Here is a 24,798-nt window from a genome sequence, read left to right on the forward strand (position 1 = left end):
CTGAAAAATAAACTTCTCAACAATGATATCACAGTATAATGCCCAATTAAATCACAATCTTAAATTATTTCTAATGTAATTATAGCTCAAAGAGAACAAAAATTAATTCCTCAATATCATCTTCAAAATGCCAATTATATAGATGCTCAACTAGAAAACGAAAAATATGCAATTTACCACAATTCCATGAAAGACTACTTAACAATTACTTGAAAAATTCTCAAAATTTAATATGCAATATATATCTAATAATTCAAGTAATTAAAATCGCGCTTAGAGTTAATTAAACGACGAGCAATATCAATAGATGTCAAACACAAAAATATTCAAAACCCAATGTCAATGATTATAAAACTTGACGAGCAATATCAATAGATGTCAAACACAAAAATATTCAAAACCCAATGTCAATGATTATAAAACTTAGCATGCAAAAAACCTAAGAACTTAAATTCCGAAAATTAATTACCATGAAGAACCAAATGAAATTCAAATGCCAAACACTCAAGCAATTTCGAAATTAAAATTATTTTTCTTAAGTGCTCCAATCCAGAATAATTTCTTATTTCCCTATAGTCAAACTTTAGAGATAATTTAAAAAATTTAAATGTGCTTTGACTATAGAGAAATTTAAAATTTTTTAACACCACAAAATTTTCCCCTTTAAAAAATTTAAAGTCCCAAACCCCTAACATAAAAACGCTAAGAAGGAATTTTAGATAAAAAATTTAATTATTCCTTTTGCAAATTTAATGTGATAAAGTTCATGAATGAAGAAAGATTTTAATGTGGCGAATGTGAAAATCGAAAAGGGACTTAATGGGCCAAAGGCCACATAAAAATTTAAATTTGAAATGTGAAAGCACAAAATTTTCTTTTGATTTAATTCTTTAGGAACATCAAAACCACAAAAAAAAAATTAAAATCGAAACTTTAAAAAATAAATAAATAAATTTGTTTCAAACAAAATCAAAATAAAAATGAAAAGAAAACAAATTAAAAACTTAAACACCATAAAAAAAAATTAAAACAAAGTATACAAAGGAAATCAAAAGGGAAATTGAAAGGGAGTGAGAGAGCATAGGGTTGCAGGTTGAAGGCGACGGTGAGGAAGAGGAGGATTGTTTTTGTGTACGGGTCAAGGGGAATGAAGCCGCGCGGGAGAAGGGAGAAAGAGCTGGAAAGATGGCTCGGGAATGAGGACAAGGGAAGATGCATAAATGAAGGATGTGGAGACGGCCGCGTTTGCTTGCAGGTCGAGGATGACGGATCAACGATGGGAAGGGCGCACGTCTGTAAGTCGACGGAAAGGAACGTAGAGTGAAGGGACGCAGATCTGGGCAGACAAGGAAAATAGAGCACGCAGGGCAGAAAGGAGATGCGAAAAAGGAGAAACGAAGGAGAGGCCGCGAGTTAGGAAAGAGGGTCGAGTAGACAGGGAGAGCCATGAGCTAGGGAGGAAGGATTTCGAAAAAAAGATGGAGGAGCTAAGGAATTGGACAATAGATCGAAGGGAAAGAAGAGAAAAAACACAAGGATGAAAGAGGGGAAACCCACAAGAAAGAAGGGAGAAATGTTGAGCTAGGGCTGCGGATAAGAAAGGAAAAACGCAACAGAGAGAAAATAGGAAAACATAGCAGGCAGTGAAGGTTAGCAGCAAAGAATGAAGCCCAAAAATTTATGAAAACATTAAAAAAAAATTGCCCAGAAATTTATTTTGAAAATCACAGATTTTTTTATGAACAAACCTAGATTTAAATTTCTTTCTTGCACACAAAATATTTCTGAGACAAGATCTTGCCCTCTAGGGCCTAGATCTGTCTCAGATCTTGAAAATTTCCCTTGAAAGAACCTTCAGATCAGCACCTGCAAAATGGAAAAAATAATACCCAGATCCCGATATATACAAAAAGCTAAATAAAACCCCAGAAACCCAAGCTATAAAATTTCAAATCTATACAAAATATTTATAGATCTATACACAAGAGTTGCGGATTTGTAGGATCTGAGGAGTATGAGTCTAACTTTGCTCCCAGATCTGAAGATCTAAGGCTCTTACTAGCCAAATCTATCATATTTTCCACAAAATATTTAAAAGATTTTGATTTTTTAGAGAGGTGTAGGCTAAAAACACCCTGCAGAAAAAGATTAATCGTTAGATAAATCTTGAAGCTTATACAAGTTAGACTCTTCAAAAAATATGTGTTGGGAGTTGGCTGGTCCAACTGAGGACTATCCCCAAACGCTCAATGAAAACCTGAGAGATCTTCTGCAAACACTAGATAACCCATCAAATCAAGTAGAGAAATAGAATAACATCAAAATTATGAAGAAATAGAGATACTTGCTAATTCGATCAAAATTAAAAATATTACCCTAAATCCAATAAACTGAATAAGGTACCCGTATTCAAATTATTCTAAGAGAGCTATTGATTGATAGTTTTCACATAATATTAAGCAGAAATTTAAACAATGTTACCATAAATTCATGAAGAGGAACACCACCGTAAGTTGAAACCCCAAAGAATTTTGCATTAATTCCAGAAAGTATACAAGAGAGCTTGAGAGCTTAGTACACGATTCAAAGATTGGATCCAAAAATAGACGGACACCGACCTCTAATTTATAGATAAATTATCCAACGACTAGTTGGTTTGATCCCTGTCAAATTAATTTCGATCATTCATAAAGATTTAATTAACCTTTAATCATCACCGTCGAAATTATTTATTTTTTGAGGAAAATCGATTTTTTTCATTTAATTGATTTTTAATTAACTCAAAATTAATTATTTTGAGTTAATTTCCTAAAAAAAATGACTTTGACTTAACCACCAAGGCCCAAGGGTCCAAAATTTCTTGATTTCTTCAATATTCCCTTGGTCGAGGACCTTCAAAAATTAATTTCTTTAAAACCCACGAATTTCACCTTTGGAGAATTTAATTTTACCTAGGATACAAAATTAATTAAATTTCTAGCTTAGGATTTTAATTTAATTTTGCCAGGAAATTTAATTAATTGACTGATGAGGGGATTAATAAGTTTTCCAACCCTTTAATATTTAGCCATGGTGTTTAATTATGATGGACCATGCACTAAATATTTTTTACATCAAGAATTTACATTTTAATACATAAAGGGGGAAAACCTGTTCGTTATAGACCCTCAAAAAATACTCATTTCTTCGACAAAAAATATAATTCAGTAGACCAAGTGACTTGTAATAAAATAATTTAGCCAATTAGCTAAAATTATTCCCAAGTCACTTTTACAACGACTCGATTTAAAACACTAGGACTCGCCTAAGATCTTGACGACAAAATCCACCCTAGCTTTGGGGTGAGGGTGGAGAGAAAAACTCTGTCGATCATTTGTGTTTAGAGACACAGATGAATCAGTGAGACAAAAAGCCTCTTAGAATGGAAATCGTCACCAAAACAATAGGTTTACTTAGGTTGTTACATACAGACGTGGTCACGCTGAGATTATTTACATTTTACATATGCAGAATGGGCTGACATATTCAAAAACTGCCGACCATTGATGAACTCTGAATGACACGGATACTCGAACATGATGGATCGCTTTTGCAAAAAAAAGGGGTGTACTACTATGGGGTCATTGACACAGAGTGGTCAACAGGCCGCACTAACAGGCATGTGTCTGTGTGACTGAGCAGTGAGAAGTAATTTGGTTCAAGGAGTGGTCTAAGCTAAGGGTACATGATCATCAGGGAAAGTAAGGATGATAACAGTGTGATCATGTGTCTTTAGGTGTTTGCAGTCAATTTTGAACAAGTGGACCCCATTTCCGTAACTGCATCTTGGAAATTGGGTCATGCATAGTAACTCTCAACTCACATTGACCTTGGTAAGCATGTAAAAGTGGGTAAATGTGGGTTGGGGTGTTATAGAGTGGTATTAGAGCAAGTTCACAACAATGGACCTCGGGGTAAATATAGTTTGTTATGCAAATCTATATGTTTATCATGCATGCATGTCAATTATTTTATTGTTATTGATGTTATATCCATGTACATGATGTTGTTATAGTTTTGGTGTCATTATCTTGATTCATGCATGAACTGATATGCTCTTGATATTATTATGTATTGTACTAATCTGGATAGACCTGTGTAGATGCAATGACCTACCTAGAAATAAATTGAGGTAATGCTTTTGATTATGCCTTTTATTTGGTTTATTTAACAATAGTATGTTGCAGGAAAATGGAAGGCCAAGAGATGAAGGGCAAAGTGGTCGATATCAAAGTCTTCATATCTTTCATGGAGATATCCTAGTCAATTTCCCTCAGTCCTCGATGTTGATTGCCTTTTTCATAGTTGCATATTTCATATCTCTTCCTTTTTTTCTTCACACATTTCCTTTTAGGAACTTCCAGTCATAGTTCCTCCAATTTTGTCAACTACCTCATATTTCATATGAGGACATATTATGTTGATTTCATCTAGACAATGTGTGACCTATGCCTTCTTGAATCTTTCAAAGGAGGAGATCCGTTCTTTTGGTCATGCTCTCGAGATAAAGCATTTATCCACGTTACTGCAACCATATGACTTTACTTTACAAATATCAAACACAATCATACATACCTCATTTTCCTTTATATCATCTAGACTTCCTTCAGCAGCTTCCTTGATTGAAAGAACTTCAATCCCTTGATCTGCTTTACCTCTTTTGTCATCATACCATCATCCCATGAATTCCCACAAGTTGGAATTCTTGATGAAACCCTTGCTTCCTTTTGATTGGTGAACCTTCTGATGAAGATTCCAATAGAGGATCTTGAGTATCCTCATCTAGCAAAATGTTCCTTTTTGACTGATGTATGATGAGCTTTGTGCTAGATGACTTTTTCTTCCTTTTCCCATAAGTGCCACTTATGCTTCTAATGAGGTTACCAAGAGCTATATCCCTCCATAGACTTTTATTTCAGCCATCTTTCATGCTTCTCTATGATGATGTCACGAGTTCTTTCTTTTAATGCTTCTATGATGCCATGATGCATCCTATCATCAAGATAGCCATATCTTATAACAGAAAAACTTGAAAACAGAAACTTGAAAAGAACTAGGTGAGGGAGATTATCTCAATCATAGTAGAGATCTCTTACTTCCTCTTTCTTGGACTTCTTCTTTTCAGCTTCCTCCACTTATTTGGTGATATGTGCTTCTTCTCTACCTCTTTCGTTATTGTCCTTCTTGAGCTTGGGACAATCTCTTTTGTAACGTCCATATTTTTGAAATCCATAGCATTGAACCTTAGCTAGGTTCTTGTTCTTTTTTTGAGGACCAAATTTTCCAGGCTTTCCTCTTCTCTTTGTCATAGCAGCATATGCTTGATTTTGCTCACTTGATCCCACAACAGTGTTAGCCATTAGCCTGGTTTCTTCAATTTTGCATAGTGATCATAGATCCTGGAATGGAGTAGCTTCTTTCTTCCCATAAATACTTGAAGTAAAGTTATCCCACTCCTCTGGTAGTGCATTTAGTACTACGGTGGTCATCTCCTTGTCAGACATTATTTCTCCCAAATCTTGAAGTTGATCCCTTATTTCGGATATCCTCATAAAGTATGAGGCTATCCATTCTTCTTTTGATATCCTTAGCTTGTAGAGTTTTTGCCTTAGAGAGATAACTTCTCCTACAGTGCTTACAAAAAACAATTCTACCAATTTGTCATATATTTCTTTTGAAGTGTCGAGTTTAGCTACATATGGAATTAGGGAATCCTTGATGGATTCTATGAGAATCCTTTGAGCCCTCACTTCCCCTTTCATAAACTTTGCAAGTGCTTGAGCATCTTCTTTCGCTGGTTTGGTGATAGATCCTTTGACATGATCCATAACCTCATTTTCAATGAGATTCAGATCTGTCATCTTCTTCCATGCAAGATAGTTTGAAGCCCCAACCAATTTGTTGCTTTCCTTGCAAAAAGACATTTTGACAGATTCATACATAAATATACTTGTGAAGATGCTTCTTCCACTCGCTGCCTCCTTGAATTTGATGATAATATAAATGATAGAGAACTTCTCCTTGATGAAGATAGATCTCTTCAAGAGTGATCCTTGACTTCACAATGAAGGAGATCACTTTAGATCCTTTGATGGAGATGTCCTTGTTGATGATGATCAATGATGACTTCTTGATGCTTCTTGGATGATCTTCTACAACGAGAGAAAATTGCCTTAGAACTTCTGAAGATGATGACAACGTCCTTGATCTTGCTTCTCTAGTAAACAACTTGATGTATAAGTTTTTCAACTTGAGTAGGGTCTTTGTGGTCTCTTGAGATGACTTGAGGATTCCAAGACTTCTTGCTGGTGTAGTTTTTCTTCTTCGATCTAGGGTTTTTGGAACTTCCTGACTTCACTTGATAACTTGGAATCTATGTTACCGGATCCGTCAGGTCTAATGGCTGGATCAGCGGATCCCCGGATCAGAGACGGATTCGGATCCGGATCCGCAAAGATCCGTTCCGTCCAGCTTTTCTCGGGTAAAAAACCGTCAACGTCAACGCACAAATTTGCAGCAAATGTCAGAACAAAATTCGAAAACAGAAAATTTAATCATCCAGACGCAAGCCAATTAAGGAATGATAAGAAATGGATTAATGAATTGGCGTCTGCGAATAAACTTCCATTCGGTCCAGCGTCTCTCGGGTAAAAAACCGTCAAGGTCAATGCACAAATCTGCAGCAAATGTCAAAACAAAATTCCAAAACAGAAAATTTAATCATCCGCGCAAGCCAATTAAGGAATGATCAGAAACGGATTAATGAATCCACGTTCGCGAAAATAAACTAGGGAGTCTGCCAATTTATTATTTTATGTTATTTGACCATATTATAAGGTTTAATACAAAACATTATAAACCTTAAAGTTTAATGCAGGTTACGTGAAGTTCTTTTTTTTCGGCACGAGGTTACGTGAAGTTTATAATCCACTCACATTTATTCAGATATTTTAAAGTTTATTTTGAAATTTAAAATCTAAATTTTTATTTACATATTTCTAAAGTTTAAAATCTAAATTTTTATTTAGATATTTTTAAAGTTTAAAAAGTAAGAAGTTATTTAGATATTATAAAGTTTAAAAATAATTTTTATTTTAATCAATTTTGAAGTTTTTTTTTTCAAGTTTTAAAATTAAGTTTAATAATTTGCTTAATATAAATATTATAACTAATAATTAATGTTTAAATATATATAAATAATGTATTAATTCTATTATGATTAAATTAATAATTATTTTTAAAGTATTATATTGGAGTTATATATTTAAAAATTCACATATAATTATTTTTTTTGTTTTTTGTTTTTTTTTTTTTTTTTTTTAATGTTTAATTAATATTTATAAATGATATGTTAAGTTTGAAATTATTTATATAATAATTATTCACTTTATGTAAAAATTATATATTTAAAAATTAGCGTATGTTTTTTTTTATATTTATATAACTTTAAATTTTAAAAATTTTAAAATATTTTATATTTGCATGTACTTGCCGTTTCCTTGACGTTTCCGGATCCTGGTTTTTCAAAAAACTGGCGGATCCGTATCCGAATCCGAATCCGGATCCGAATCCTGGTAACTTAGCTTGGAATTCAAGAACTCAACAAAGAACCCTTATGTGCATGTAAACTTGTCCTGTGCTTGTCATCCCAACGGTTCTGCACCTTCACACAACGTTCCTCAGTTATATGCAAAATTGAGCTCTATTGAATGCTTTGGAGCTCAATGGAAGACTGCCTAGCTATCATGGAGTACTTCACATACACTCTGACCTGCATAATCAGGAAACTTTTGCAAGGATATTTCACACTATGACTGCTTAACTTTTGAGATTTTACTTTGGTGTCATTCCTTTAAACCATGTTTTTCTTTACCATCTTTGTTTTTCTGTTTTAAGTTAGTTTTATACATCTGAATCATGTTTTTTTTTTGGCAAGAGAACCATGTGTTAAATGATACGAGAAACAGTGTAGTAGCTATCATGTCTCTGCATTGTATGCATTATTATATTTGAGTAGTGTGACCATTGATGTTGTCAATTGCAGTATCAATAGTAGCTCACTTGTAGTCAAAATACATAGTTCAATATCTTACTCTTTAATTTACACGTTTCACACAGGTGTTAGTGGAGAAATGCCGGTATTTGGAAGCAAGCAAATGTGCAGGAATTTGCATTCATACTTGTAAACTGCCTACACAGGTCAATTTCTATCTCAATTAACCTCTATCCGAGTTTCATCTGTTTGATGTGCAATGTGATGTTTTGATAGGATTCACATTTTGTAGTAAGATTTCCACTAAACTTTGCCGCTTTTGTTTCTTAAAGGTTTTGTCTTTATGTAGTCACAAAGTCATTCAATGATCATATAAGAAGCTTGTTTCTTTTGAGCAATGTAACACTTTACCATTGCTCTTGGGCCAGGAAAGCTAAGGAATTTGATGCAAGTCATGAGAAAATTGCTTGGAAAAGTTTATATCTGAGAAGGGGCAGGAATAGTTTAAAATAATATAGTGTTAATGATGATGTTTGAGTTTGCAGACTTTTATCAAGGAGTATATGGGAATTCCACTTTTGATGGAGCCAAATTTCAGTGACTTCAGTTGTCAGGTAACTTGGACTTTTCTCATATGATTTGTTTATGCTTTACAGTTTATTCATCTGGCGAAGATTTATAGGTTTATCATTCACATATGTTTTATGTTCGTGTGTGCAACATCCATCTATATCATGGATTTTAGTGCCAGTATTTTTCAAGTCTGAAGCAAGTCCAACATAATTCTAAGGATGATAACTTTCTAGCAAACTTTTCAGAATTTTGTAAAATGCAATGTGATCACAGAACACCTAAGGATGCATGTCTAACATAGATCCAGGGAAGACAATTTTCTAGCACAGCTGTCAGAATAACGCAATGCCATTGCAAAACATCTCACTATTTAATCCTTTCTCCACCGTGCTAACCTTCAAGCTTTTGTCTCCGATGATGGGTGGAGTGTCACTTGAAACGTTGGACATTTCTAAACTTTTGGCACAGTTATTAGCCAAAAGTTTATGCTTCATTATGCTAAACACCTACGAAAATCTATATTCTAGAACATCCAGGAATTCCTTTGTTACTGATATCATAACCAATCTAATTGGAGTTGTGGGATGTCATTGTCTAGCTGCAATGCCCTAGTCTACAAATTTAATCTCATTTTATAGATTTTGCACGTCACAGTCCTCTAGTACACAAACTGTTTTCTCTCAACAGTCATGTAAATTTGCATGATGAGTCAAACATGTAATGATATGGTTGCTAACTTGCTTATTGTTGATATATTGTTACTTTTTATGATTTACAATAAGCTGAAGTTATGTACTCTCAAATTTATGGATAAAGTTTTTCTTAGTGAATTTTAATTGTATTATGGAATGAACGTATATATAGTATCATTCAACTATCATACCTAGTTGTGCATAGACCAAATTTGTTTAGGATTCATCTGGGTTTCATTTCTAAATTGCAAATATATGGTTGAATGCTTGACTTCCACTTGTTTAAGTAGTTTTATTTATTGTTAAATATACATATTGGTGGATAGTGTCTTGATAAAGGGATAAGTGCAAGAAGTCCACTAGGTGAGGCCTTATGTGACAGACCTTGTGGTTTTAGTAGGATCAAGCACAAGACCGCAGTTCCTGTAGATGAAGTGATGGGATTGATGTGGTTGTAGAAGGGAAGTTCAGGTAAAGCAGGTTGCCAAAAGACATGTTGGTAAAGCTACGGATTTCATTATCATGGAGTCATACACTCTAGTGAGTCTCTTGCACCAAAAAGAGCTTGCTAATGATTTTATACTAAGGCAGGATTAGGTATCTACTTGATGGCATTGAAAAAGGTTCATCTCTAGGTGGTCCTCGCTACTAAACTAAGGTCAATGTTATTAGAACTGAATTGGTGATCAAACCAGAAAACCCTCTGGACCGAGAACTTGTTGGAATTGGACTAGAATTGGTAAAAAGATCAAACCAAAAAATCGGTCGACCAAAAACACATAAATAATTCAAATTTTAAGGAAATAGATATATGTTCATGTGCATCCATATGAATCCAAACCATTTAGACACAAATATGCAAAATTTCTCTTTTATATAGCAAGGGTGCATTTAACCAAAATAACACTTAGTGCAAAACATCATTAAATCGAAATACATCAAGAAACAAGATCTAAATGGCCTCTATGGTCTAAAATAAGCATGATACTACAATACTACAGCTACAAGTGCTAATGGCCACATCAAAATCCTCCTCCTCATCATCATTGTGCAAAATGAGTAGCCTCTAGTTCTACAATGGGATTCTGGCTTGATTCCCTTGGCCTTGAAGGTGGTACTTGTGATATATCTCCCTGTGGAGCCTGTGGAGGTGGGTCTAAATCCAAACAAGAAAGGTCTTCATTGTCAAATGCTGGTGCCTGATTCTCTACAACCCATTATGATGTTCGATCAAAGTCACCCAAGACTATGTTGCTTGATTCAGGCGTTTTGTTCAGCAATTAGTTATACATCAACTTAAGGTTGTACAAGGCATAAACCATGTCATTCAACTAGTTTTTCTCCAAACGATTCCTTTTCTTAGTGTGTATACGATAAAAAACACTCCAATCCCGCTCACACCTTGAAGCACTGCATGTTGGGCTCAACATCCGAATTGCAATTTTTTGCAATTCAGGGCATTGGCTACCAAATTGTTGCCACCAATGGGTTGAAAAAGGGTGGAAGGAAAAGAAGTATTAGAAAACAACTTTGAAACTTGGACTCAACAATTGCGAATGACTTCGATGTGGGCTAGCTCATAGAAAAAAGAAAAAAATTAAAGAAAAAATATTTTTTGGCATGCTAGGCCACGCATATGGAACCAACTAGTTCAATGAAATAGATTGATTCGGTACAAAACTGGCCTATTCCGGTTTCAACACCTGAACCAGACTGGTTTGGGTCATGTTGTCGCATAGAATGTCTAAGCACCGCGACAACGCTCAGATTGGGGGTTGTCACCCTGATCCTCAATCTTTCCGTTTAAGCTATCTCCTTACAGTAGGCTAAGGGGGTAGACCCTATGGAAAAATGGAATGAAGAAAATCTAGTTGGGAACCAACCAGTTCGGGAGACACAAAGAGGCGGTCAAGTATTTGATTAAGATTTAGCAAGACTTAGGATTTGATTAGATTTTAAACGATTGATACCAGTGCCTTATGGAGTCAACGATCTTGCTAGGGAAATTAAGATCAAGTAATCAATTAGCAACTGCTGCTTAGATGAATGACTATTTTATATGAAATGCAGATCTTAAAACTAATGTGAGATGCAAGAATCTTGGTTAATTTTAGTTAAATGCCTACTTAAATTATGAATCCTTTAATCCTTTCTGTGTTGAGCCTGATTCCGTAGTAATTGGCAGAGAGAAGATCAGGAGAAGCACACTAAGGTGTGATTAACGATACCTCTCCTGAACTTCTAACATACCCGGTGCCTCCGACGCTGCAGAGAACTGTGGCTCTGACGACTGCAAGGTCACTGTTTTAAGTACTATTAAAACAAGCTTCTCAAGAAAAGACGGATGGAGATCTATCTATCTATCGACCAAGCTTATGCTTGGAAGTAAATTTTATCTATGCAAATTTAACTTATATGCAAATGCACCGGAAGATGAGATGAAGTTAAACTCGAGGATGGGAAAACACTTGCGTCGCAAAAGCCTTCAATCACCAAAATTAAATGCTCGCTTTTTTAGATGAAGACTTAGAAAATAAACTCTTGAAGATATTATAATTAAAACACCAACTTATTTCAAATCTTCTTGATACAATTGAGCTCAAAGAGAACAAAAACAACTTTGCAATTCGATATCAATGTCAACAGATGCTCAAAAGATATGCTTAGCTTAGGAGACAAAGATGCACAATCTATTATAATTCCACGACAAAATTCTTTAATAAATGCTTGAAAATATTTGCCAAATGTCTAACATGTAATGAGCATTAAATAATTCAAACAATGGTGATAGATAGATGCAAGATATTCAACAGATGCACAATGTTCTAGCAATTAAATTTCAAGGGATCCAAATACTTTAAACAACCATGAAATTTAAATGCTAACCAATTCAGATCCTAGAATTGAAAGATTTATGCTTAGTAACCCAAATCTCGGAAAATTTACCACTTTCCTATAGTTAATCTTTATATATGCAAAATTAAGCACATTTAACTATAAAGAAGAAAAAATGTTGATACCACAAAAAATTCTCCCCTATATTTTATCCTTGACAAATTTGATTAGTCCTTAGGAAAACGTTTTTCAATATGCTAAGCAAGACTTAATGTGGTAAATGATTAATCAATTTTTTTTTTTTTTTAAATGTGACCCAAATAAATCAAAAGATTTAATATCTTCTTTTTTTAATTTTTTAATGGGCTAGAGGCCACATAAAAAAATTTAAAATCTTTAAATGCGAAAAATGCTTTTGATTTAAATTTTTTAGAAAGTCCCAAAATCACAAAAAAAAATGAAGCCCCCTCCTTTTTATTATTTTATTATTTTAAAGCTTTTTTTTTAGGTTTTTAATTTTTATAATTTTTAGACTCTTTTTAAATAAAATAAAAAATAAAAAATAAAATAAAATAAAATATCAAAAGAATTTTTATATATTTTTTTATTTTTGAAATATTTAGGATTTTAAGATTCTTTTTTAATTTATTAGATTTTTACGATTTTTTTTTAATGTTTTTAGATTTTTTTAACATAAAATTGAAATCATAAGTAAATAAAATAAAATAAATAATAAAAAATAAAAATAAACAAAAAAAACTAAATCGAAATTTATTATTTTTTAATGAAACCTAACCTAAGTTTTAATGGAATAAAAAATATATACACCCTAGCTATATACAAACTTAAAAATAAATTAAAAAAAAGAATTAACAAAAGAAATAACCAAACTTAAACCTAAACGTAAGTATGTATATACAAATAAAAAAAATTCAAAAGCTTGTTTTGTTGTTGTGTGCAGGTTAATACGCAGAGAGCGTAGGAGGAGGAATACGCAGGTCTGGGTAGCAGATGAAGGAGAGCTCGAAGGGAAAGGGAGAGACTACGTGGAGGGAGGAGAGACCGAGGGGTGCTGGAATGAGGGTCGAGCGTTTGGCAGCGAAAATCTGATGGGCTGCGTGGAGGTTTGAAGGAGCTGCGAGAAGAGTGAGGAGGCTACGCAGGTTCAGCTTGGCTAGGGACATCACGCAGATGGCGCTGGAGGAGGCTATGATGGTGAAGAGAGCTAGACAGAGGAAATGGCTGCGTGGAGGGAGGAATAAGGCAATGATGGAGAGTTGCGGGTTTCTAATGCAGCATGCAAGCATATAGAATGAGGGACTGTGTGAGGGTTTGAAGCTGCAGATGCAGGCTTGAAGGAGTTGGACGGAGCAGCAAGAAAGAAAAGACGCAGGGAGAAAGGCTGCAAGGGGATTGAGCGTGCATGAGGATTTTTAAGTAGAGAGCAAGTTTGAGATTTCGAAATGTAGATATGGCTGCCAGCGAGGTTAAGGGATATGAGAGAGAAAAACGCAGGAGGACACCCAAGTTTTTCCAAATCTTAAAAGTTAAAAAAAAAACCCAAACTCAGACAGTAAAAATAATTTTGAAATTTTTCAGAAATGACAATGAAAACAAAATCGAAATTTTTTACTTAGGAAAACCCAGGCAGCAGAGAAATTGCAGCCAAAGAATCGAAGATAAATTTACCAGGTTAAGATTACCGGTAAAACCCTTAAAAATTTTCAGATCTGAATTTAAATTTGAAACCTGGACTGCAAAAGATATCCTGCAAAATGATGCTGATGAACCCCAGAGATCCAGATCCTGCCCTCCAGGGCCTAGATTTGGACTCTACACAGTTTTCTCCTTCAGATTTGTAGTTGCAAGACAACAAGGTACACCCAAACGATATATACAATAACCCAAAAAAAACTAAAACCTGGAAAACCCAAGTTAGAAAACTAAAAATTTATTACAGATCTATGTACATGAACGACAGATCTATCATATCTAGGGAGTGAGTCCAACTCCGCTCCCAGATCTGATGATCTGAGGCTCTTAATAGCTTGATCTATCGACTTAGCACTAAAAAAAATTATTTTTTTTTGAATTTTAGTGGAGGTACTGAGCTCAAAACCCTTCATGCATCACCCATAAAAAATATCTTATAATAAGCCCGGGATCAAATTTAAGATGCGCTATTCAGAAAACACGGATCGGGAGTTGGTTGGTTCAGCCGAGAACTTCCCTGAATGCCCGATGATCTAATAATCAAGGATTTCCTGCAAAACTCAATTCAACCATCAATATAGAGCGAGAAAATGATAATAAAATTAAGATAAATAGAGATACCTGCTATTATATTCAAAACTTAAATTATCATTCAAACTCCAGCGACTGAGCAAGATATCTGTACTCAAATCATTCTTCAGAAAGCTATATCAATGGCTAAAAAGAAATCTATACATGAAAATGACACATCTTACAATATTTCCACGAAGAGTAACGCCAACAAAAATTAACCCCAAAGTCTTTCTTTATTGGTCATAAAAAGATTACAAGAGAGCTTTTCGCTTAGTACATGATCCAGAGATCGGATGATCTCAACTGACAACTAATCTCCTATTTAAAGATAAATCCTCCAACGGCTAGTTCGAGTGATCCTCGTCAAAGCAATCTCAACTGTTGATGAGGATCAAAATTTCTTTTAATTTCATCCGTCGAAATTTTAAGTTATTGAGGAAATTCGAATTTTTCAATTAAATGAATTTTAATTAATTGAAAAATTAAATTTTTGAATTAATTTCTTCAAAATTTTGACTTTGACTTAACCCTAGGGACCAAGGGCTTAAAATTTAGCAAAATAATTAATTTACCTTTATCTCTGGACCTCTTAAAATTTATTTTTTTAAGGACCAACAAATTTTGCCTTCAGAGGATTTAAATTTACCTAGGACCTAGAATTAATTAAATTTCTGGTTTAGGATTTTAATTAATTTTGGTCAGAAAATTTAATAATTAACCTATGAGGGGATAAATTATTTTTCCAACCCTCAGTTACATCATGATTTTCACATTTTTTACATCACAAGGGGGAAAGCCCATCTGAAAAGGACCCTCACAGACTACCTAGTTCTGCGACACAAATATAATCTAGCAGATCAAGCAATTTGTAATAAAATAACCTAACCAAATAGTTAAGATTATTCCCAAATCACTTTTACATAGACTCGATCTAGAACGCTAAGACTCCCCTAAGATCCCAGTAGCAAAATCCACTCCGGCTTTGGGGTAACGCTGAAGGAAAACTTTGTCGACCATCCGAGAATGGATCAGTGAGACAAAAACCTTCCGGAATGTAGATCGTCATCAGAAAAATAGGTTTATCTAGGCAATTACATACACGACACAGATCTGCCGAGATTATTTACAATTTACACATGCAGAAAGGGTTTACAATATAACATGATGATCAGGCTAATGATGATAGTTGAACGGCACGGACACGTCGATTAGGCGCTATCCCTTTTGTGAAAAAAGGGGTGTACTGCTATGGGTCGTTGACACGTAGTGGTCAATAGGTCCCAAACCGGTCAGGCCTGTTGAAAAGTAACTAGGTTCGGTCTTCATAATGACGTGTAATTGTGATTTTATGTAATTGATGAAAAGAAGAAAAAGAAAATTATTTTTATGGTTGTCTCATGGGTTTCATGAGCAAGGAATTTTATTTTTAGTGATGGCTCCCATTGAGAGCCTTTAGGATTTGTCATAAAAGTCAATTTGAGTCTATGTCATGTATGAAGGACCCTTCTTGGGCATACTACATTTTATATGAGTCATTAGATAAGTATAAATAGCCCTCCAAGACCAAGCAAAGTATCCTCCTCATGTCGGCTTCAAAAAGAATAATGTAAATTCCCCAAAGGACATGTCGGCTCACATACACTCATGTCGGCTCATATACAGAGGCAAACAACTATTTATAGGCAGCTCGGCCTCATTTCAGAAGGCAGATTTCGATGAAGTTTTCTGTGATGGTCTGTGGTGGACAGAAGTGCGAGAAAGGGAGATAGAAGCCTCTCATAACCAGCGAAGTAAAGGACAGGAAGAGCGAGGTTCTTAGGGTACTTTATGGGACTGTTTCAAGGGCAGAAAACACCTATCCGTACTAGAAGTTTGTTACAACAGTAAGGACGAAGTTTGTTGCAACAATAGGGAGCTGACGTGGAAGAAGGTCGAAAGTTAATATATTGCAGCAGTGAAGGTCGAGGAGAGAAGTCTGTTGCAGCAGTGGTGCAGTCCTCCTAGGGAGCTGAAATGGAAGAAGGTCAAAATTTAATATATTGCAGCAGTGAAGGCCGAGAAGAGAAGTTTGTTGCAGTAGTGGTGCAGTCCTCCTAGGGAGCTGAAGTGGAAGAAGGCCGAAAGTCTAAAGCAAGCCAAGGTTGAAGAAGAAGTCGAGAAGGAGGAAGGAGCAAAAGGTTGACTATCATTGACTAAGGATCTTGTGTCTTGGTCTTGGAGTGGCAGATAGGTCAAGGGTCTTGGTCTTGGTATTCATTAATCGGAATCTCTATGAGAAGAAGACTTTGTTTGGGTTTTCCTCTCAAAGAGTGAGAGGTTTTGGCCCTGACTGATAGCCTATATTTTGTTTCTAGTCTCTTATGGTTTATGCATTAGTAGTTGTTTGATGAAGAAGAACACTAATAACCTAAGTAAAAAAAGATCCTAATCTAAAGAAGTAAAAAACACTCACAAGTGGTTATTGTTAATTTCATATAACAATGGTATGTTTTACGCTTAACACAATTTACTTCAATGTTCTTTAGCAGCCCAATAATAATTTTCAGTAGCAATCACATCAACCATTAATCATGTTGTCACCTTTTGCAAAATGTGTTCTCAACTACCAAGAGTGCAAAAGAGTATAGAAGTTTGCATCCATCTTCCAAGCCACTGAAGCACTCAAAGCTAAATCAGACCCTCTCCATTAGATAATGTTGGAAATAAGTTTTCCAACTAATGTGCAAGTCCAAAAATGGACTTCTGGATCAGAAGATATGGCCTATTGAAGTTGGGGGTTTTGTCACCTTTGAAAGGAAGAAAGAAGAGCAAATCGGAGGTCCCGACACGTTGGCAATCACAATATCGGAGGTCCTGGCACATCGACGATTGCAAATTGGAGGATTAGGCAGCATGGCATTCGACGCTTTAGGTACTAGAGGTCCGATATTGCAAATCTCATATCGGAGGATCAAGCGGCATCGCACATCGGCGATCGAAGGTCCATGGCACATAGTAAATCGGCGATCAAAGGTTCGGGGTGAATCTACAATTGCAACAGTGCAAGTCATGTCGCAAATCGACAATCGACGATCTTGAAGTGACCACTATAAAGGAATTGTGGGGAAAAAATGTTGATAGTGTAAATTGTTGGGGGATGCCTAGAAGCATTTAACAAAAGAATCCTATCGCAAAACCAGAGGAGGGCTGGCCTTTTCTCTCTCCTCTAGAGGGCCCCGTGGCGGAATACCATTGGTCCTGATAAAATCACGTGGCATCTGACCTCATCATGATGTGGCGGTATGACAAACACGTGGCAGGCAGATTCGACGTTTTTGAGGGGTCATAAGGGGCCAAAACAAGGTGACACATGTCACCATTCACAAGGCGCTACATGGCATTGATTACGTCACAGTCGGAGGTCACTAATCGACATTTTGTAACACTGGAAAAAGAAAAACCTATGATTGAAGACTTCTGATTAGGGGGCTCCGATAGTGGGGCTAGCCCCACGGTCACAAAGGGCATGAGGGACCAAGGGCGGAGCTAGAGGACGAGTACCAAAGGCCTATCACAATCTAAGATTGCAAACATGTAGCGGCTCCAATGTAAAATCCCCCACTGGAAACCTCCGATGTTGAGGAGCTCTGATATATTGGGCCAGCGCATGGTCACTTGAGCAACTCAAAGGAATTAGGCGCTAATCTATTTACAAAGGAAAAAGGCCCCCTGGACAGGAACAAAAGGCCCTAGTGCCTTAGGGCTAAGCGCCCAGTCATAGACCCCGGTCATATGATGAAGAAAGAAGAAAGGGGCTAAAACAAAGGGGGCCAAAGATCCCGAAACGCGCCTGTTTTGTAAGGTTTCTAAGTGTAATGTGCTAATAATGAGAACCTCTGATATAAGCATTACAACAGTGTTACTGGGCATTTCATGGCTCTGATAGTGTTATACATGGAGTCTAGAGGGATGGATGAGTCGCCAACTACGATTCACGAGCAACATAGAGGCCACCACTGTTAATCGCTCTCAGCTCTAGAAAGTGGGAAATTCATTGAATTCAAGCGGTTAAAGAGGAAAGCAACAGGCGGACTGGCCGAATCATTGAGGCATAAACATTGCCTGAGTAAAGACCATAACAGGAATGGTGTGGGGATATTTTCCTCCCATCATCATCCAACTTTTCCTTTTTCTTTTATTATGTAGTTTTTTTTTTTTTTTTTTTATTTCAAGAAGGGAATCAAATCTATTGTAATTCGTTGGGCAACTGAGCTATCGCATGCCGAGACTGCTAGTCGATTAGACAGCTGGTGCTTTGGCTGAGATATTTTGTAATTGATTTCCAAAGCTCTCCCTCTCCTTATAAAAAGAGGGAAGAAACACTTAATAGAGGTTTCAGAATTCTGCACCCGAGGGGTCCAAATTTTGTGATTCCACTTTTGGTTCTAATTGCCTGTTCATGAGGGACTTGAGCTATACATTGTTGAATGTAAATGGACTAGTGATTTGGACTCTTCAAGGATTAATGAAACTATTATGTTGATTCCTATTAGAGCAATAAGCAATATGTTTTCTTCTTTGTATTTCATTTCATGTATGTTTCTCTTCTACTAAAATTGTGTAATGAAGTTGCCGATTTCTCTCTCTCATGGTTATATGTATGCTGTTGAGTAGTAATAGTCCCTGTGTTAATTAAAGATTTACTTATGTACCTTTATGAGCATAGATTTACTTATGCTGATCAGTGACAAGTGTGTCCATGAGGTATAGAGTATGAAACCTTAATTCGCGCTCCACAATTCTTGTCATTCCACCTCTTCAGTCTTCCATCCTTCTGTCAGAATATTGTTGCTTAGGATTTTGTATTGTTCCCATCCCTATGCATTGAATTCCCTCCTTCCTTTCCTCCTCTTCACTTTACTACAACGTTAATATTAAAGCTGTCTGTTGTTGTGTGTCGGCCACCAGAACTAGACATTTCTCTTTGAGATTGGCCCGATTTACCCCCTGTGCATTTAGATCCATGTATTTGCTTGAGTTTACCTTGATGAAAGACTATTGAACCAAGCCCCCTTCATTATCTTTTCCAACTACGTGACAATTAGAGTGCAGTAGAAAGCCCCACTAATAATATTTAAATGCACTCCTCTCTTAAGATGTCCTAGGCACTGGTCTACAATCAACCCAGAGGTTGTCTCTAGGAAGCTTCCTATATCTACTAAAGCACTTGTGCTACAGGTGCTAGAAAAAGCAACAACAAATCACCTTGACAGTAAATGCAGATAGAACATAAAAACATACGCAGAAGACAAGCCAAGACAAGAGGACATCGGATTTGGCAGATGCCAAGGAAAAACCCCAATGTGGGGAAAATCCTTTGATCAAATTTTCTTATTATTATTCAATAGTTCAGCAGAGAGAGAGTAGAAAATTCAAATAGACTAGCCTAATACAAAGTTGAATCAACCTTGTCAAATTCTGCAGTCAAACTTCAACCCTAATTAGAAAGTCAACGTTGGTCAAATCAGCGGCAAAACTCCTCCTTTGAAGCTCGGTCAAAGGTAGATCAATTCAACCTCCATCAAGGGTCAAAGTCAACCCAAAACATTCCCACAAACATTGGTCAAACTCGGTCAAACAACAGTTAGCCTTGTGGTCAAACAACCCCAAACACCTCGATTTTCATGCCAATTAATGTGGCCTCAAGAGAGCGAAATTTTGCCTACAAAAACATAGTCAAATTGGGTCAAATCAGCAGTGCTCAACGTTGGTCAACAGTCTAAAATTTTCGGTTTTGTTTCAACCAGAAAAACGGTGCTCCTAGTCGCTCGTGAGAGAGAGAGAGAGAGAGAGAGAGAGAGAGATCCCGAAGTTGTATGAACCAATCTGTTGAAGAGAGAGAGAAGAATGGTTGAGTGAATGATGTCCAAATGAGGAGAGAGGTCTCTTTTATTTATACACTTTGTTGTGGGTGAAGAGACACATCTATTAGGCTTCTTGAGCCTACATTAAGTTAAGACCAACCTGAACAATTTGTACATGTGAGAGAATAAATTCAAAATCACACTTCTGCTTGTCTGAATGAGATGATCTTTATATCAAAATTGGACCTCTTGAAAAGAGGAATCTAATGCAATAATCATCTCCATCATATGAGTTGTCCCAAGGTGGAATTTGGCCATAATTGTCAATTTTAACACTCCCTCTCAACTAGGGAGAATTCCACCTTTCAATCCATCTGACATCATCATGCCATCCTATAGTCATGTACCATCTCTGTCATCATTGCTATGCTCTGCTCTGCTTTACTGAACCATGAAGTAATAATGAAGAAGAAGTGATCAAGAGTGAGTCACAAGACCTTACCACTCTCCATTGACAAATGTCAGCCCTTGATTCCAGATCAAGTTGTTGAACACCATGCATCCTAGTCATAAGGAGTACGACAATACACAATGCGTCCATCAATAGTGTTATGGTCCCTAACCACTTTTCCCAACTCATTGGCCAGATGAGAGGTACTTCCAATGAGTCCTGGACTCCATGGGTAGGATGTATGTTGGGGCATTGGCAGGAGAAGGTGAACCACTCATCTTTCTCATATGCCATAGGAGAAGGTGAACCACTCATCCTATGCATATGTGAATTGTAGGGGAAGGTGAACCACTCACCCTGTACATAGCGCACCACTAGGGGAAGGTGAATCACTCACCTTATGGTCATTCATAGCTCCAAGAAGTACCCCAAGCCCCCAAGAGCTCCCAGAGCTCAGAGTCCAACTCATGCGGGACCCTCATAAGAGGGTCTTTCCACGACTCCAAGTCTCTCTCGGAAGGTTAAGAATTTGACCTTCCCTAAGTGCTTTGTAAGAATGTTTGCGACCTGATCATCCGTCCTGATGTGTTGGAGCCTTATTGCTCCCCGTTGTACCATATCCCGGATAAAGTGGTATTTGATATCAATGTGCTTGGAGCAGTCGTGGAATACGAGATTCTCTGAAAGGAAAATCCCACTCTCGTTGTCGCAGAATATCACGGTGGTATCCAACACGTGCTCAAATAGCTTACTGAAGAGCTTTTTCAACCAAACAACTTCACAACAGGTCATACTTGGAGCAATGTATTCGGCCTCGGCAGTGCATAAAGAAACTGATTTCTTCTTCCTGCTCATCCAAGATATTGAAGCAGAACCCAAAGAGAAGCAACACCCAGACATTCTCTTACGATCCACCATACTGCCAACCCAGTTAGCATCAGTATATCCATGTAGCCTCAAATTCCCAGAAGTGTATCTCAGTCCCTAATGGATTGTGCCCTGAAGATATCTCAAGAGATTCTTAGCAGCAATCCAGTGAATGTGATGAGGCTCAACCATAAATTGATTCAACGTGTTCACAACGAAGCATATGTCAGGACGAGATTTTATTAAGAACATCAGGGCCCCCACAAGTTGTCGATACTCAGAAGGGTTCACTAATTCGGGCCCAACAGTACTTCCACATAGCTTCTTGAAGTTGAGTTCCACCAAAGTAGACAAGGACTTGCAATCCACCATCCCACATCTCTCAAGTAGCTTCACAATATATTTTCCTTGAGAAAGGAAAATCTCACCTGGCTTTTACCAAACCTCCAGCGTTAGAAAGTACTGCACTAGTGCTAGGTCCTTCATCTCAAATTCAGAAGCCAACTCACTCTTGCATTGGTGAATGAGAGGGTCATCACCTATCAGAACGAGATCATCCACATAAAGGACCAGAATGAGAGGCTTGTCCTTTTCAACCTTGAAGTATAGGTTTAGGTCAACTTCACTCTTAGTAAAACCCAGCTTCATAAGATAGCTATCTATCCTTTCATACCAAGCCCTAGGGGCTTACTTCAACCCATAGAGGGTTTTCTTCAACCTGCATACATGTGTCTTACCATCTTGAACTTCGAACTCCTCGGGTTGTTCTACATAGACTTTCTCCTTAAGCGAGCCATGCAAGAAAGCAATTTTGGCATCCATTTGGTGTAGATTCCATCCTTGAGAGGCAACAAGGGCTATGATTGAACAGATAGTGGTGTATCAGGGAACCGGTGCAAATATCTCATCATAGTCCACTCCTTCCTTTTGAGAGAAGCCTCGAGCAACGAACCTGGCCTTGAATTTTTCAGCACTCCCATTAGCTCCATGTTTGATTTTGTAAAGCCATTTTGAAGTGACCATTGACTTGTCTTTGGGTATAAGAACTACATCCCATACATCATTTTTCATGATTGACTCATATTCCTCGTTCATCACATCCTTCCAAACTTGGTGCTTCACGGCTTCTTCGAATGTACATGGCTCAGATTGAACTATGGTACTCATAGCAACTAAGTACCCTTGGTACTTGTTTGGCTTCTTGCTTTCACAAAATGTCCCCCTTGGTGCAACATGTCTCTCGGCATCTTCAAGAGTATCTTTGAGCCACAAAGGTATTTTTCTTGAAGTAGAGGGCTCACTAGGAGGTGGATCAATGGGATCCATCAGACCTTCAACATCGGGCATCAGATCATCTGTCAGAGATTCATCCTGCTTTCCTGCATCATCATCATTGTCCTTCCTAGGGATAGGAAGATCTCGGACTTTCCCAAGGGCAGAATCTTCATTGAAAGTGACATCATGACTTATTTCCACTTCTCTTTGACTAGGCACATAGATTTTATATGCCTTAGAAGTTTCATTATAGCCCACACACGTTCCTTTCTTCCTAGGTGCATCTATCTTGTTTCTTTTCTCTTTTAGCACACGAAAATATACAGGACAACCAAAAATTCTAAAATGAGAAACATCAGGTTTTTTACTGGTGAAAACTTCTTCGGGTGTCTTGAAGTCCAATGCTTGATGTGGGCATCTATTTTGAACATACACAACGATGTTGGCAGCTTCTCCCCATAAGAACTTTGGTAGGCCTTGGTCATGAAGCATGGCATGGGTGGCTTTTATGATAGTTCAATTATTCCTTTCGGCAACACCATTTTGCTTAGGAGTATATGCAATAGTGGTCTCCCTCTTAATGCCAGCTTCTCTACAATAGTCATTGAATTCATTTGACTCATATTTGGTTCCATTATCGGTCCTCAATATTTTGATCTTCTTCCCTATTTGATTATCGAGCAAGGCTTTGAAAGAACGAAACCATTTGAACGCTTCGTCCTTCTTCTTCAAGAAATAGATCCATGTTTTGCGAGAGAAGAAGTCCATAAAAATTGCATAGTAAAAGTATCCTCCTAAAGATGTTATGGGCAACATAACTGATAGATCAGAATGGATTAATTGAAGAATATTAGTAGTTTGGCTTTCACTTGAGGGGAATGGTCTCCTTGTATGCTTTCCAACTACACAACGCTGCCAAACCTCTTCATAATCTATCTTGAATTCAGGCATACCTGTGACCATCTTCCTTACATCAGGTAAGGCTTTGTAACGAAGTTGAGTAGATCTTCGGTGCCATAATTCAGATTGAAGAGAAGTATCGCAAGTCCCCAGAGGACTTCCTCCAATCTGATAAAGACCATCAACCCTAAATCCAAGTGTAAATGCATCTTTCGGGTTCCTTTGCCAAACACATACCTTTCCATCAACAAATGTCACCTTGAAACCTTTATTTTCCATCGTAGAAATAGAGACCATGTTCTTTTTCAAATCAAGTACATACAACACTTCTTGCAAATGAAGGGTTTGACCTTGATTTAAGTGAAGAGTGACAGCGCCAATTCCTTTCACAGTATAGGTGGCATTATCCCCAAGTATGATCTCCATATTTGTCTTCTTTTCAACCAAGTTTGACAGGGCCTCCTTGTACCCAGTGAAGTGCCTTGTGGCACCACTATCAATCAACCAATGATCCAATGTATCCGGAGGAGAGGCAGTGGTGAGGGCATAAATAAGATAAAATTCCTTTTACTTATCTACAACATTAGTTTCTTCATACCTGGAGTTTCTCGACTTCTTGGGAGGACAAACATTTTGCATATCAAAAAATAGGAGCATTCGTCTTTCCTTTGTTATTGAACTTGTTGTTGCTTTGATTGACATTGCCTTTATAGTTGTTGTGATTGTAGTTGTCATCATCCCTTGGAGTATCCTTCTTGTGAGGACACTCTAGCAAAGTGGCCAAACATGTTGCAATTGAAGCATTTTCTTTTTCTTCCTTCTTTGAATCTCGACTTAAACCCTTGACCTTGTCTTCTTGGACCAACATTGTTCTTTTTTTTAGCATGAGTAGAGAAAGTGGTAGGATTATTTCCATTTGAGAGCTTATCTCTTTCCATCATCCTGATTTCTTCTTGAGTGCATCTAGCCAATAATTCATCAAATCTCGGAATCCTATCATTGTTGAGGATGGTAGTGTTAAACACATCCCATTCTCTTGTAAGG

General features: G+C 36.9%; 1 protein-coding gene across 3 annotated transcripts in view; it reads left to right on the plus strand.

Annotated features, from left to right (window-relative positions):
- LOC149249638 (beta-carotene isomerase D27) overlaps positions 1-24,798 on the plus strand; it is a 241,774-nt gene that overhangs the window by 187,853 nt on the left and 29,123 nt on the right. Inside the window, exons 6-8 of one of the 3 annotated variants that reach the window (XM_089456291.1) lie at positions 8,158-8,238; positions 8,578-8,646; positions 8,778-9,251. In XM_089456291.1, coding sequence (XP_089312417.1) covers positions 8,158-8,238; positions 8,578-8,646; positions 8,778-8,906 — 279 coding nt within the window. In that variant the 3' untranslated portion in view covers positions 8,907-9,251. Of the gene's footprint in view, positions 1-8,157; positions 8,239-8,577; positions 8,647-8,777; positions 9,252-24,798 lie in introns of those variants that run through there. The other 2 variants (XM_089456292.1, XM_089456290.1) reach the window with 2 other exon arrangements.

Source organism: Pinus tabuliformis, chromosome 7 (genome assembly GCF_031772625.1).
Source record: "Pinus tabuliformis cultivar Carrire ecotype Pingquan chromosome 7, CPIR1, whole genome shotgun sequence".
NCBI classification, from domain to species: domain Eukaryota; kingdom Viridiplantae; phylum Streptophyta; class Pinopsida; order Pinales; family Pinaceae; genus Pinus; species Pinus tabuliformis.